Genomic DNA, 16,130 nt, shown 5'->3' on the forward strand with positions numbered 1-16,130 from the left:
TGCCTTCAGCTAGAGTTTATTGAGAGTCCCCTTGGGCAGGCCTGGGGGATAGAGGAAGCCCCACAAGCAGCATGGCCCCTCCGTGGCCCGTGGCCGGGGCCAGAGTTGTCTCAGCACCAAGGAGAGGGCCAGGCCAGGCATGGAGGACCCCCTGGGAGTTTGTGTTGATGGAACCTGGGGGAGGCAGGGCTGAAAAAGGACTTATGGCAGGTAAACCGTGGCGACCAAGAGTTCCCCAACCCCCTGACCCCAGAAACCAAGGCCCCTGTGCCAGAGTCCACCTGCCTGCCTCGTGGGCCCCACCCCATACCAGGGACAGCTCTTCTTCGACTCTGCTCTGTGGACCCAAGTAGCTACCATTCCCATTTCTCTCACTGACCCCAGGGAAGGCCAGAGGGAGGTGGGCAAGGGGCTGGGTTTATCCCCATCAATTGTTCCCTTCTAGGTCCAAGGACCCCCCAGGATCAAGGTAAACCAGTCCTGAGGCTGAAAAAGAAACTGCCACCTGCCCCTTTTGCCCCCAGGAGAGGCAATGCAGCAGCTTGGGAGCTGGGAGGGTCCCTGAGAGATGGGGTCCCCACCCAGGAGCCAGAACAGGGAGTTGGGGAACCAGAGTCAGGCTGTGGGAGGCCAGGCTGGGGCTGAATAGGGGGAGGCAAATGAAAAGAGAACAATGGGAACAAAGAACCCTTCCTGACGCACAGCCAGAGAGGCCAGGGGGCTGGATAGCCAGGGGTCATAACAACAGAACGTATCACTTAACTGACCATGTCCTGGGTGCTGGGCCCACATTATCTTAATTCTCAAGACAACCCTGCGAGATAGGCATCATTTCTCTCTTACAGATGGGATAACCGAGACTCGGAGAGGTTAAGTAACTCGTGTCCGGCCCCAGAGCTCATAGGTGGTAGGGCACAGGCCCACATGTGTGCCTGCCTGCCTGCCTCCCAGGTGCATATATACCAGGGTGGGGGAACTGGCAGCTCCAAAAACCCTCCAGTAAATCATTCTCAGGGTTAAAGATCATCTAAGGCAGCACATCTCAGACTGTAACGGGCACATGATTCACCTGGGATCTTGGTAACATGCAGTTCTGACTCAGCAGGTCTGGGCAGGGGCAGAAATGTGCATTTTTCACAAACGCCCAAAGGTGATGGCAATGCTGATTGTCCATGGACTACACTGTGAGTAGCGAGGGGTTCAGCCCAGCATTAATCCATGCCTGCAGGTGGGGGCATTCCCTGCCGTCCAGCCTGACAGAATGGGCAAAGGCCATGATTGTTTACACCCTAACCTGGACCAAGAGGTCCTTCTCCCCAACATCCGGAGTCCTCCAGCCCATCCTCTGCGGACACAAGTTACACTCGACGGTGGAGCATCCTTCAGAACACGGTATCTGAGTCAGCTATGATCCCTGCAGGTAAGGGGCCTGGAGATGGCAGCAGGGGCCGGCTCTGCGCACCCCCCTGGAGCTCAGAGGGCTCCTTGGAGACTTGCAGCCTCCTGGTCTTAGCCAAGAGCTGGCCCAAGGCCTCAGGGTCTGGGTTCTGCTCAGTCCAGCTCCCTACTGGCCAGCCCCAAGCCCGGGTCAGTTTGTGGGGGTGCCGAGCGGATGTGGTCGCAACTTGGGCTCTGTGGGGTCGATGTTGAAGAAGTTGACAGCAGCAGCGGCCCTGGGGGCCAGCGGGGGATCCCGGGTGGCCTCGCCAGGAAGCAGCAGGTGGGCCGTGAGCTGCAGGCCTGAGGAGCCGCCCGAGCCTGCGTCTGAGTCCGAGTCTGAGTCTGGTGGCAGGGGCAGCGGCAGTACCTGCTGTAGACTAAGGCCGGGCCGGGGGCCACTGTGAGAGGTGCGCAGTGATGGTGAGGCCAGGCTGGCCTGGCGCTCCCAAGGACAGCGTGGACATGGCAGGAACCTGCCCAGCGCCCGCTTGAAGTCCCGCATGAAGAGTGGGTAGATGATGGGGTTCATAGTGCTGTTACAGTAACCCAGCCACGTGAGGACATCGAAGAGGCCTGGGGAGATGCAGTCGCACACGGCCTGAGGGGAGGGGATGCGTCATGCCTGGTCCCAGGGCAGGGACCCAGGCCACCCTTCCCAGCACGGATGGAGCAGACAAACACACGCACCACGAAAGGAAGGCTGCCCTCCCCTGTCCCCATGCCTGGACTGGGATCCAGGACCTCTCATGCAAGGGCCGGACTCACCTGGCCCCTGCCGTGGCATTACCTGGACTATATTGGCCACAAAGAAGGGCAACCATGTCACAAAGAACATGCCCAGCAGGATGCCCAGCGTCAGGCTGGCCTTCAGGGCCTTCCTGCTATGTTTCGTAGCTAGACGCCTGCTGTCAGCAGACTCCACCCCTGGGCGTGGGGTCCTGGGCAGCTGCGGAAAGGAAGGCCACATGAGTCACTTGAGAAAGGGCCCCCATCTGACCCTGATCCTAGCCACAGACTGAGCTTCAATCCTAATTCTAGACTGAGCCCTAGTGCCAGGATTAAATTGAGCCCTGGTCCTTGACTGAGTCCCAGCTAGGAGTCCTAGACTGAGCCCTGACCCTGACTCCAGGCCAAGCCCTGACATCAGCAATAAACTAAGCCTTGACCTTGGTCCCCAACTGAAGCCTGACACCTACCATAAAGCCCTACATAACCAAGTTCTCAAACCAAGCCTCAACCGTGGACCTAGACTGAGCCCTGATCCTGATCCCACACTGAGCCCTGACCCTGACTCCAGGCCAAGCCCTGACATCAGCAATAAACTAAGCCTTGACCTTGGTCCCCAACTGAAGCCTGACACCTACCATAAAGCCCTACATAACCAAGTTCTCAAACCAAGCCTCAACCGTGGACCTAGACTGAGCCCTGATCCTGATCCCACACTGAGCCCTGACCCTGACCCAGAATTTCATAAGGAGCTCTAGGAAGTGCAACGAGACAGAAAAATACCTGAAACACAAATCAGATGGTTCAGAACAACCATCCCTGCAAAGACAATATGTGACACAGGCCAACACACACATTACAGTGAGCCCAGCACCTTCCAAAGCTTTTAGTGCTACAGAAATCAATTGCAATTGACCAGGCGCAGTGGCTCATGCCTGTAATCCCAGCACTTTGGGAGGCCAAGGCAGGCAGATCACTTGAGGTCAGGAGTTTGAGACCAGTCTGGCCAACCGGGTGAAACCTTGCCTCTACTAAAAATACAAAAATTAGCCAGGTATGGTGGCAGGCACCTGTAATCCTAGCTACTCAGGAGGCTGAGGCAGGAGAATTGCTTGAACCCGGGAGGCGGAGGTTGCAATGAACCAAGGTCGCACCACTGCACTCCAAGCCTGGGTGACAGAGCGAGACTCCATCACACACACATATACACACACACACACACACACACACACATCAATTGCAATTGAATAGTACTTAAAAAAGAGGACCTATTACTGTCCAGAGCTTGGCAATTGCTTTGTATGTGGATTATCTTCATATTTGGGAGCAATAGTCTTGCCTGGGCAATTACTCTTGAGCCCCACAAAATAGAAAGGCTTGTTTGAGAATGTGTGCACAAAGCCAGAAAGTTAGCAGCTAAATTCTTGTTAGGTTCCTAAGGATGCTGGTGACCTTGGCATTTCACAGCTCAATTATACTGCGAACTGGCAGGCATCGCCATTCTCAAAAGTGGACAGGAAGAGGATGAAGGGGTAGGAAGAAGGAGGAGAAATAAGCTACTTCCCAGCAGCTACTGAAAGGAAGGCATGGGCCGGAGGAGGTTAGAATTTGACTTTGCAAACTGGCCCCCGCAGTCCCAACGGGCTCTCTGAGCTGGATGATTCTTCAGCTCAGCAGTGCTCTTCACTTGTTAAACTTCATGTGCCCTTTGAAAAGCTAACGAAATCTACACACACACACACACACACATCAATTGCAATTGAATAGTACTTAAAAAAGAGGACCTATTACTGTCCAGAGCTTGGCAATTGCTTTGTATGTGGATTATCTTCATATTTGGGAGCAATAGTCTTGCCTGGGCAATTACTCTTGAGCCCCACAAAATAGAAAGGCTTGTTGAGAATGTGTGCACAAAGCCAGAAAGTTAGCAGCTAAATTCTTGTTAGGTTCCTAAGGATGCTGGTGACCTTGGCATTTCACAGCTCAATTATACTGCGAACTGGCAGGCATCGCCATTCTCAAAAGTGGACAGGAAGAGGATGAAGGGGTAGGAAGAAGGAGGAGAAATAAGCTACTTCCCAGCAGCTACTGAAAGGAAGGCATGGGCCGGAGGAGGTTAGAATTTGACTTTGCAAACTGGCCCCCGCAGTCCCAACGGGCTCTCTGAGCTGGATGATTCTTCAGCTCAGCAGTGCTCTTCACTTGTTAAACTTCATGTGCCCTTTGAAAAGCTAACGAAATCTACACACACACACACACACAACACCTCTCCCCAGAAAATAAAAGACTTATAAATTTTTATACATACACACAGACAAGAAAACAACGTTCCACACTTCCAGAAGGTTCAGAGATGACCTTGAATTGTCTAGGTTTCCACCAGAAACCCCAAGGAGTCCGTGAAAGCTGGGATGTGAAACCCTCCTCTAAAACATGTGTTTTTGTAATCAATGTGGATTTTCATATATTAGATTTACACAAAATTAGGCCCACCTCTATTTACTATTTAATGCCTGTGGGCAGTGGTGTGCACAATTCATCATGAGCTATGAAAAGGGTGTGCGTGCTGTCTGGGAACACATCTGGGCTTTGACAACCAGGGGTTTTCCTGGCACTGGGATTTGCCCAGTTCCTAAATTGCACAAGAGCCCTGCTTAGTTCTTGAGGCCAGAGGTGGGTTGGATGTGGGGAGATGAGAAGGTCAGAAGGAGGCAGGAGCGGAGCTAGATTCCCAGGCAGCCTTCCACAGATGGAAAGGCAGAGGAGGTAAACCCAAGATGTGTCAACTCCAGGGAGCAACAAAGTCAACACTCCACCCCACTCTGCTGCGCATGCCCTCTCCTTCAGACCCTGCTCTTTCTAGGCCTCCAGAGTTGGTGTCTTGTCCATGGTGCTGAAACCCCAACTACATGCCGTCTTTACATAGGAGCTGGAATTCTAATTCTGAAATGGCAAGGAGGTCGCTGGGGCAGGGAGACGAAGCACATTGTAATCGCCATCCCTCAACATGTTTCTTCACGTGAAAACTGGTTGTACAAATATCAAGGTTATACAAATTCACAACAGAGGCCTTGGTTTCTCCCTTCTGTCTTGGTGTTGTACAGAGGCAAAAGCTGGGCTTTTAAGACAGGTGATCTGGCTTCAAATCATGCCTCTACCACTTACTCGCTCTGTGATCTTGAGAGAGCCTCTGTTTCCACATCTGTAAAATGGGAGAAATGATACTCAGCTTATGGCGTCACTGTGAAGCTATGGATAATAAATGCATGCACAGTGTCTGACGTTGAGTAGGTGCTAAATACCTGGTAGCCATGTTGCTGTTTCAATGTTGCGAGATTGGGGTGATTTTGAGCACTGTTGGGGACCCTGACCTTCTGCCAGCAGCTCTGGCCTCCCCAAAGCAGCACAGACGCCAAGACAAATGCTCTGACTCACCACACTGCAGCTCAGATGCTATGGCGAGAGGATGCTCTCCTCCGCCTCCACCCCGTCATACACAAGTCTGCTCCAAAGTCATTCCAAGTTAGCGAAGGAGTAAAAGAGGGTTTTACTCTCCTCCCTCCTCTTCTAGTTTTCTCTCCTCCAGAGTGGACTCTATATGGCTTTTGTGACCATACCATGGTCAGCCTGGAGGAAGAGGCTCCTGCTTCCCCAAAAGAATCTCCTAAGACCTGCCACACCTTCAAATTGCTGCCATCAATGGGAATAGATGGCATGGAGAAGGAGGAGACACTGTCTCATCCAGGCATCGCTCTGACCCTTAGTGACCTGGGGAGGACAGGGGACAGGAGGCAGCCTTGATCTTATCAGAGCTCTAGGGCGTGGGGGAAACTGAGGCACTAGGGGGAATATCTCAGGTCAATCACTGTGAGAAGGAGCTCCAGAGAATGGGGTGAAGATGAACGGAGATTCCCTTTCTAGTCTCCCTGGGAACAAATCCAGATTTTTCTTTCTCCTCTGCTTTCCGGAGAGTTGACTCAAGAACACAGGCAAGAGGAAAGAGAGAAGGAAACTGAGACTCAGAAAGACTTCCCAAGGTCACACTGTGCCAGCACAAGGCCTCCTAACAAAACCTGAATGGCCCCAAATCAGCATTATCATCTCCATTTCTCGTGCACTTACTACACATCAGCATTTGATAGTCATTAGGTCATTCAGTCTTTATGAGAGATAGGCATTGTCATCCCCATTTTGCAGATGAGACCACTGAGGCTCGGAGAGACAAAATGACTTGCCAGAAGTCACACAGCAGGTAAGAGTTGAGTTGGGGAATCCGTCATTTCTCGCCCCAGGAACTCCACTCTGCCCACTTCACCAAGCTGCTTCCACCTTTGGAGATGGCATCCATGGGCCCAGTCAGGGTGGGGTTACAGAAACCCCATCACTGTCACCAAGAGGCCCTCATGGAGCAGAAGTCAATGACAGTCACCAGTCCACACCACGGCGTCTGACTGATGCCGGCATTACTCTTCCGGATTCTCTCTCCCCTGCAACCACCTCACAGCCCCTCGGGGCCATGTCCTGTCGTCTGCATCTCCCTTCTGTATCAGTGTCAGAGGGCAGCTGCCTGAAGGACAATCCAGGGCCCTTCCAGTCAACAATCCCACGTACGGCTTCCAGCCAACACCTACATTCATGTCTGCACGCTTGACATAGCCCAGAATGTGTCTCACAGCACTACTCGTGATAGGAAAAAAATTGGAAACAGCCTTAATGTCCATCAAAAGAACAGTGGTTTAGACTGGGCACAGTGGCTCATGCCTGTAATCCCAGCACTTTGGGAGGCCAAGGTGGGCAGATCACTTGAGGTCAGTAGTTCAAGACCAGCCTGCCCAACAGGGCGAAACCCCATCTCTACTAAAAATACAAAAATTAGCCAGGCGTGGAGGCGCATGCCTGTAGTCCCAGCTACTCGGAAGGCTGAGGCAGGAGAATCGTTTGAACCCAGGAGGTGGAGGTTGCAGTGAGCCGAGATCGTGCCACCACGCTCCAGCCTGTGTGACAGTGAGACGCTGTCTCAAAAAAAAAAAAAAAGACCTAGAAGGACATATCGTAAATTGATGCATGTCCCTGGGAGTAAAAGGTGATTAGCTGGAATTGGGGGGTCTTTTCCTTCATCCCTATTGTTGAATTTTTAAAGTGTGTTTATGTATTCCTTTATGCAATTAATTTTATTTATTTGTTTGTTTATTTATTTATTTATTTTGAGACAGAGTCTCACTCTTGTTGCCCAGGCTGGAGTGCAATGGCACGATCTCAGCTCACCGCAACCTCTGCCTCCTGGGTTCAAGTGATTCTCCTGCCTCAGCCTCCCGAGAAGCTGGGACTACAGGTGTGCACCACCATGCCTGGCTAATTTTGTACCTTAGTAGAGATGGGGTTTCTCCATGTTGGTCTCAAATTCCTGACCTCAGGTGATCCGCCCACCTCGGCCTCCCAAAGTGCTGGGATTACAGGCGTGAGCCACCACGCCCAGCCCATAATTAAATTTTTTTACCATCATCTGATCATAGTGTGAGAGTTATAAGACCGACTCTGGAGCCAGACTGCCTGGTTTCAAATCCTGGCTCTGTTACAACCTAGCAGAGTGACCTTAAGCAAGCTATGCTTCCACTTTCTGTTCTGTAACATGGCATTATAACAGCATCTGCCTCGTAGGATTATAATAAGGATAAAATAAAATAATACACAGAAAGTTAGAACAGTGCCGGCACGTAGGAAGTCCCACAGAAGTGTTAGCTATTGTCGTTCTTATTAGTCTCTGGCTCAACTGTTTGATAATGGTGGTGATGGCGCTGGTGACAACAGTGATGTTTTTCCCTAGAAAGGGTCAAAGTAGTGAGCTCCCCGGAAACATATATTTTACCAACAACAGGAAAAGAGAGGCACAAACAACTGTTGTTGTTGTTTTAAAGATGGGGTCTTGGCCGGGCGCGGTGGCTCAAGCCTGTAATCCCAGCACTTTGGGAGGCTGAGGTGGGCGGATCACAAGGTCAGGAGATCAAGACCATCCTGGCTAACACGGTGAAACCCCGTCTCTACTAAAAAAAACACAAAAAACTAGCTGGGCGAGGTGGCGGACGCCTGTAGTCCCAGCTACTCGGGAGGCTGAGGCAGGAGAATGGCGTAAACCCGGGAGGCGGAGCTTGCAGTGAGCTGAGATCCGGCCACTGCACTCCAGCCCGGGCGACAGAGCGAGACTCCGTCTCAAAAAAAAAGAAAAAAAGATGGGGTCTTGCTCTATTGCCTGGGCTGGAATGCAGTGGCATGATCATACCTCACTTCAGCCTCAAAATCCTGGGCTCAAGCAATCCTCTCACCTCAGCCTCCTCGAGTAGCTGTAACTACAGGCCACCAGGCCTGGCTAACTTTTTACATATATTTTTAGAGACAGGAGCTCGCTATGTTGCCCAGGCTGGTCTCAAACTTCTGGCTTCAAAGGAGCTTCCTGCCTTGGCCTCCCAAAGTGTTGGGATTACAGTTGTGAGTCACTGCTTAACCGAAATTTGTTGAGCACTTACTATGTGCCTGGTAGTTTGTGCCTATTATCTAATTGAATATTCAAACAGCCTTGTGTGATAGATGTCATGACCCCTGGAGCATAAGGAGGTAAAATACCTTGCCCAAGGTCATCCAGCTATGAGAGAAAAGAGGCAGGGCTTGAACCCTGAGCAGCGAGACCCGCAGACTCCTGCTCCAGCCCTGGCTGCACCAGGTTGCCTGGCTCTGAGCAGCAGCCAAGCCTGCCATGCTCAGCAGTGTCACTCTGCCAGTCTCTCCCTGGCTGCGCCCCCTCCTCCCCCTCACAGATATTTCTGTGATCACAGCCTCCTCCTCTGAGGAGGAAAGACAGAGATGGAAGGGAAGATGGATCACTAAGACAGAATGATGCTTAGTTGGGTGAGGAAGGGTGAAAAAAGAAAGGGGAGGAGGAAAAGCAGGAGAAATTGATGGGAGAGGAGAAAGGTGAGGGGAAGACAGGGGCACACAGAAGGAAGACATGGGAACTGAAGGAGAGAAGGGTGGGTGGGAGTGGGGAGGAAGGTGAGGTGTAGAGATGGGATGAGGTTATGGGCCACAGAGACCCAGAAATCCTGCCAGGAAGAGGCAGAGGCTGGGCCTCTCCTACTGGGCTCTCCCTCAAGCCGATGGCCCATATTGTGTCTCTGAAACTGTCCCTAACACCCTGGACCCTCCACAATCTCCCAAGGATGGCTCAGTGTCACCCACATCCAGGCTCCCACCTTCCACCCTGCTCCCAACACACACACTCCCCTGTCTTGGCAGCATCTCACTCTGCCCCACGGCTCTTCCTCCATCCCCAGCCCACACTCCCAGCCCCAGTGCTAAGCAGGACCCCTTCCTCCCAGCGCTGAGGTGGTGGGAAGATGTGGTGGAAATGACTAAGCCAACCAGTGGCCTTTTAAAAGCCCGTTTCCATAAATAGACATATGGAGAGGGGATGAAATGCTCAAGGCTGACCAGTTCCCATGTTCTGACCCCAGAGGAACTGGGGCCTTGAGACCTGTGCCCAGCTCCTTTCCCTCTGCAGGGAAGCTAGAGACTGGAATGGGGCAGGAAGCCAAGGCTAAGTGGGGCTGGGCACAGGAAAAGGGAAGGGGTCCAAAGCACCCACATCTGATTCATTCTCATCACTTCCTTTAGGTCCAAACATTGAGGGGGCCTCCACCTCCAGGCCAGCTCTGGTGGGAAGAAAGGGGCGGTGACCCAGGAGGCCCAAGTAGAAGCAGCACCCCGGATGCAAGTTCCCAAAATGCAGGCTGTTCACCAGGCAATCAGGAAAATGACCTGCAGGAGGCTTGCTTAGGAGCGGAGTAGATTTGAAAGCAGGAACAGAGGCAGAGTTTGGGTTTTCCAGAAAGCAGGGGGATTAGAACAGACACATTTCTGGCTTGAGTGGCCCCTGGGTCACTCTGTCTTAGAAGTAAGGCGCTGGCCTGAACAACCCATGAAGACCCCTCCAGCCTTTCACTTTGGGGCTTGGTGTGAGTTCTTTGCTTTCATCTTCAAACATACACAGTGAATAATAGATTTTGAATGTTTGCCGGGGGAGGCACCCCTTCTATAAGCTCCATAATCCTCATTGTGATACAGTTTGATGATTAATGTCTGTACCCCTAACTAGAACAGATTTCAAGAGGGCAGGCACTGTCGGTCTCATTCACCACCATATCCACAGCCTAGAACATCTGCTGCGCAAAGCAGACGTCAATACATGTCACCAAGCAAATGAATTCACACGATAAAAAGCTCAGGATCATGACACTCAAGAAGTAACTCTGAAAGACATGAGAAAACAGGCAACCACAGGAACAGGGGTGGAATCCCAGGCTCCCTGAAGCACTGTGTTCACTGCATTCCTTCCATAAATACATACTGAGCACCCACGATGTGCCAGGTGGCCCTAAGTCCTGGGACCATGGTGGAAAATAGGCCAGGCATGGTGGCTCATGCCTGTAATCCTAGCACTTTGGGAAGCCAAGGTGGGTGGATTGCCTGAGCTCAGGAGTTCAAGACCAGCCTGGGCAACACCATGAAACCCCGTCCCTAACCGTAATACAAAAAATTAGCCCGGTATGGTGGTGTGCACCTGTAGTACCAGCTACTGGGGAGGCTGAGGCAGGAGAGTTGCTTGAATCCGGGAGGCGGAAGTTGCAGTGGGCGGAGATTACGTCACTGCACTCCAGCCTGGGCGACAGAGTTAGACTCTGTCTCCAAAAGAAAAGAAAACAGAAAAACAAGTTCCCCACCCTCATAGAGCTTAAATTCTAGAAGAAGGAAATAAACAGTAAATAAACAAAAATGGGTAGGTATAGAACACGTCAGGGGGTAGGAGGTGCTGCTGAGAGAATTAACTAAGGAAATGAGGACCGGAGAGGACCTGGGGAGGGTGGCAGGTGCTACTCTTGAGAGAGGGATTAGCGGAGGCAATTCAACAGAGGCTGGAAGGAAGTGATGGAAATTAGGGGGAGAACAGGGTGGAGACCTGAAGAAAGGGCGCTCCAACAGAAGGAACCTCAAGTGAGGCAAAATGGGCTTGGTGTGTTCAGGGAACAGCAAGGATGCCAGCATGACCGAACGAGAAGAAACAAACGGGATTACAGAAGGAGAGGAGGCCAGACAGGGTCAGAGGGCCAGGTGATGTGAGACACAAGGCCATCAGAGCAGAGGAATGACGCCGCAGGAACTGCATTGTAAAGGGATCATTGGAGCCACTGTGGAAGGTTGAAAGAGAGCAAGAATGGAATCAGGAAGTCAGGGCCAGGCTCAGTGGCTCACACCTGTAATCCCAGCACTTTGGGAGGCCGAGGCTAGCAGATCACTTGAGGTCAGGAGTTCGAGACCAGCCTGGCCAACATGGTGAAATCCTGTCTCTACTAAAAATACGAAAATGAGTTGGGCGTGGTGGCGCATGCCTGTAAGCAGCCCAGGTAGGAAGTCATCAGCCTGTGGGTGGTCTTTTCAGTTACGAGACAAGATGAGGTCACTAATGGAGGAAATGTGGAAAAAGGATGAGATGCTCTGAGGACTGAGGCCCAGGGATGCCATGGCTGGGGCGGATCAGGAGGACTCAACAGAGGAGACCAGCAGGCACAGAGAAGAAAAGCGGCAAGGTGTGGGGTCCCCGAGCAAAGCATTACAAGAGCATCACCGCCCACAGGCAGCACACCAGCACAGTGTGATGGTACCAACCAAATCTGAGCTTAAACCCCACTTACCAACTGTGCAATCTTGGGCAAGTCACTGCTCTCTCTGAGCCTCAGTTTCTCCATCTGTCGAACAGGGGTGCTGGTAGTACTTGACTCCTTGGGTGTTTGGGGGATTAATAAGCTTAGCTCGGTACCTGGTACACAGTGAGTGCTCACAGATTGTGGGGCTACAGCTGTTAGCACCTGGGAGACTCCTACCGAGTGAGCACGTCAGCCCATTACAGCTCTCTTCCAGCTCTTCTAGGTGCGTCAAGACAAAGTCCCAGGTTGATGCTACCATGTTTGTGATACCTTCTAGCACGCTACAAAGAGAAAGCAGGCCCTAGGCTCATCACCTCAACCACACCAAGCTGAGTTTTAGTGATAGGGCTGGGGCTTCTTCAACCTCACTGAAATGGTGTTTGTGATCGCCTTCTGTTTATGGCAAGGGATACAGATTTTCCATTTCTGGAGGAGATAACAAAGTTTTCTTTCTAAACAAATTCATAGAAGCAAAAAGATAAAAGAGATGATTTAAAGAAAATGCTAAGAATGCCAGGCACCGGGGTACACACCTGCAATTCCAGCTACTCAGGATGCCGAAGCGGGAGCTCCAGGCCAGCCTGGGCAACATAGTGAGACCCTGTGTCTAATAAATAAATAAATAAAATGCTAAATGCATGTGAATTAAGTGGCTTGAGGTGTGGAGGTGGTGGTGGAAGAGGCATTAAGGAAGATATCCCCAGGCAGTTCTTGAATGCCCGAAGCTTGTGAAATGCTCCTTTTCAAGAACCCAGGGACTCCTGTAACCCTAGCACTTTGGGAGGCCGAGACAGGAGGATCACTTGAGCCCAAGCGTTCAGTGAGTTTTGAGCATGACAGTGCATTCCAGCTCTCCAGGCTAGAATGAGCCATGATAAATTCTAGGATGCAGTGAGCTATAATCACGCCACTGCATTCCAGCCCTCCAGCCTGGGTGACAGAGCAAGACCTTGTCTCTTAAAAAACAACAATAACAACAACAGAAAAACAAGAACCCAGGGTATATGGCCCAGGGCAGCCATCCCACCCCTGAAGAAGCAAGTCAGAGTCCCAGCCACCTGCCAAGACTCAAGAATATTCTGCAGGGAGCATGGATAGGGGAAAGGGGCAGGGCCGCAGCCAGGACTCCCAGTCCATGTGGGGCCCTGACCCCACCAGGTGATGGGCAGGGGCAGCTTTGGGCCTCACCACCAGGGTGGGACAGGCAAGCTTGTCTGGGGGACTGCCAAGGAGGGTGTTAGCCTTTTACCCCTCTGCCAAGTCCCCATGTGCCCAGTGACCTCCAAGGCAACCCACACCCTCCTAGAGCTTTCGCCACCCAAGGCTACACCAAAAGAGCCCAGCTTGGACTTTCCTCAAGACCTGCAACCTAAGTCAATGGGTCTCGGGCCTGGTCGGTCTACACTCCCACCCCCTCCCCGAGGGTGGACAATAGGAGTCAGGTGCACTGCGGCCTGGATGGCAACAGCTGGCACTCACTTACAGACAATGCAAGGCCTTGAGCTAAGAGCACCTAACCCATTCCGAGGCACTGAAACGAGATAGGACCTACTATGCACAGTGGGGATCAAAACTGACCTCAATCAGGAGTTCAAGACCAGCCTGGCCAATATGGTGAAACCCCATCTCTACTAAAAATACAAAAGTTAGCCTGGCGTGGTGGTGGGTGCCTGTAATCCCAGCTACTCAGGAGACTGAGGCAGAGGAATAGCTTAAACCCACAAGTTGGAGGTTTCAGTGAGCCAAGATCGCGCCACTGCACTCCCGCCTGGGCGACAGAGTGAAACTCCGTCTCAAAAAAAAAAAAAAAAAAAAAAAACTGACCTTGACCTTGATATGTGTGACCTTCCTGGAGCTTATATTCAAGTCATGGAGGCAGAATGAACAAGTCATTCTTATGGAGAATAACAGGAATGGGGAGTGTGGATGGGCCTGCAGACAGGGTAGTCAAAGATGTCCCCTGGGAAGAGGGCAGCCAGGGGAAGAACATTCCAGGTACAGGGAACAGCAAGTGCAAAGACCTGGGCACAGAAGTAAGCCCAGTGCCTTCTAGAACCATGAGAAAGGCTACAAGGCTGTTGTAGAGTAAGAGAGAGGGAGAGTGGAGGTGACACTGGAGAGGTTGGCAGTGCCGGATCCTGAGGCCAGATCCTGAGACAGGTTTTCTTTATCTGGAGCACAATGGGGAGCCTGAAGTCTGAAGCAGGGGAGCGACATGATCACTTCTTTTTTAATTGCTCCGGCTTCTGCGCAGAAGATGGAGAGTAGTGGGTCTGCAGCAGAAGCAGTGGAGCCAGTAGAAGTCTACCCAGCCTCCCCAGTAAGAAGTGGCAGTGGAGATGGCACCTGTTTAGAGGCAGCACCAACAGGTCTCGCTAATGAATAGCATGAGGGTGAGGGAGAAAAGTATTCCTAAGTTCCTGGCATGTGATGCCGCAATGGTGCCATTTGCCATGATGGGGAAGACCAGGGAGGCAAAGATGGGGAGAGTTGGGCCACCATAAATTCCCTGTTGTACATGGTGCCTGGGAGAAGCCTGCCGCCTATCCTGACGGAGCTATCCTGTGGTGGGTGGGTCAGGCATTGGGTCTGGAGTTCAGAAGAAAGATGGGCGCTCACAACTGCCACGCAGGGCCATGAGCAAATGTGTGCTAAGTGGGGATGCCCAGGAGGTTCCCAGGGGCTGCTCATTCCTCACCATCCCACAGCCCAGGTCTCCCTGCGCACCCCGGGTACCTGCAGTGTCTCCGAGGCCTGGCTGGCCATGCCGGTGGTGAGGGAGGCCACCTGCACGGCCTGCTTGCGGGCAGCCAGCAGGATCCTGCAGTAGGTGAAGCATATGGCACCCGAGGGCAGGAAGAAGGTGAGGCCCGACGCCACGAGGACGAAGGGCAGGCTGGCCAGCAGGCGGCACTGGCCCGGGACGGGGGGCCGCGAGTGGCCCAGCTCGTGCCAGCCCAGCAGCAGGGGCAGGAAGGAGGCGAGCGCGGCGAGGCTCCAGGCGCCCAGGACTAGCGCCAGGGCACGCGGGGGCGTCATGCGCAGCTTGTAGCGCAGCGGCGAGAGGATGAGCAGGTAGCGGTCCAGGCTGATGAGGCAGAGGTTGAGGATGGAGGCGCTGCAGCACATTACGTCGAAGGCGGTCCAGAGCAGGCAGAGGCCGCGCGCCAGCACCCAGCGCCCATACAGCGCGTTCAGCATGGCCGGCGGCATCACCACCAGCCCCACCATCAGGTCGGACGTGAAGAGCGACACCAGGAAGAAGTTGGACGTGTTGCGCAGCGCGGGCTGAGTGCAGATGAGTGCGATCAGCAGCGAGTTGGCCGCCGCCGTCAGCGCGATGACCACGCACAGCGCGGCCGCCACCCAGCCGCTGCCCCCCGGGGCCGACGGCGGCCCCGCGCCCCAGGCCGGGGTGCTATTGGCGGTGGGGCCCGGTTCTGGGACCATGGGGACCGGGGGTGGAGGGTAAGGGCGTGATAGGGTGGTGGGAAGACAGGTGAGGGCCCCGGCGAAGCGCAGGCTGGACGGGCACAGTCGGCGAGAGCAGATAGCGACTCACCACGCCCCCCGGGGGAGGCGAGTGGGGAGACATGGGCGGGGGCACTGGGTCGCGCTAGGTCAGGGGGCAGCGACCACAAGAGGACGCAGCGTGGCTATTTGGGCGCCCTCGGGGACGGGGCAAGGACACCTGGAGCAAAGGGGTTGGAAGTTTGGGGAGGGGCATCCGATGAGCCGAGGCCCCTAAAGGAAGCGGCGGGAAGTCAAGCAGATGTCGGATGGGCGCCCCCGGGTGGGAGCAGAGAGTCCTGGAGGGGGCGGGCGGCAAGATAGGGGAGGGGCGTCCGGCCGGGGCAGAGCTCGGGGAAGCGGGAGCACGAGGAGGTGGGCGCGGGGGGTGAATGGGCGCTCTCGGGCCGGAGCAGGCTCCCAGCGGCCGGTGGGCGTGTGGGGTGCCAGGGTGGGGTCCGCAAGGCGGGGGCCTAGGGGCCGGAGCAAAGCCCCCCGGGAAAGGCAGGTCTCAGCCGGCGCGGAGGCACCGGGATCGGGCGCACACTGCGCGGGGGTTCGCCGGGACCGCCAGGCCCCGCGGGAAGCGGAGGGCAGCGGCCGCGCGGCGCCCCCTCCCCACCCGGCCGCAGGGTCGCCTCCGCCTCCCGCCCGCACTGGTACCTGGGGCGCTCTGGCTTCTCCGCCGCCTGCGACTGCGGC

The 16,130-nt window shown here is 53.8% G+C and overlaps 1 protein-coding gene across 1 annotated transcript; it reads right to left on the reverse strand.

Moving 5' to 3' along the window:
- Positions 1 to 15,835, reverse strand: HTR6 (5-hydroxytryptamine receptor 6). The gene is made up of 3 exons (XM_033228063.1): positions 14,655 to 15,835; positions 2,228 to 2,386; positions 1 to 2,038 (listed from the first exon to the last, which is right to left on the reverse strand). The coding sequence occupies exons 1-3, from the start codon at positions 15,366 to 15,368 to the stop codon at positions 1,589 to 1,591; spliced, it is 1,323 nt and encodes a 440-aa protein (XP_033083954.1). The 5' UTR covers positions 15,369 to 15,835; the 3' UTR covers positions 1 to 1,588.
- Positions 15,836 to 16,130: the final 295 nt, after the last annotated feature.

The sequence above is a fragment of the Trachypithecus francoisi genome, unplaced genomic scaffold (genome assembly GCF_009764315.1).
Source record: "Trachypithecus francoisi isolate TF-2019V2 unplaced genomic scaffold, Tfra_2.0 Lachesis_group12, whole genome shotgun sequence".
Lineage (NCBI taxonomy): Eukaryota > Metazoa > Chordata > Mammalia > Primates > Cercopithecidae > Trachypithecus > Trachypithecus francoisi.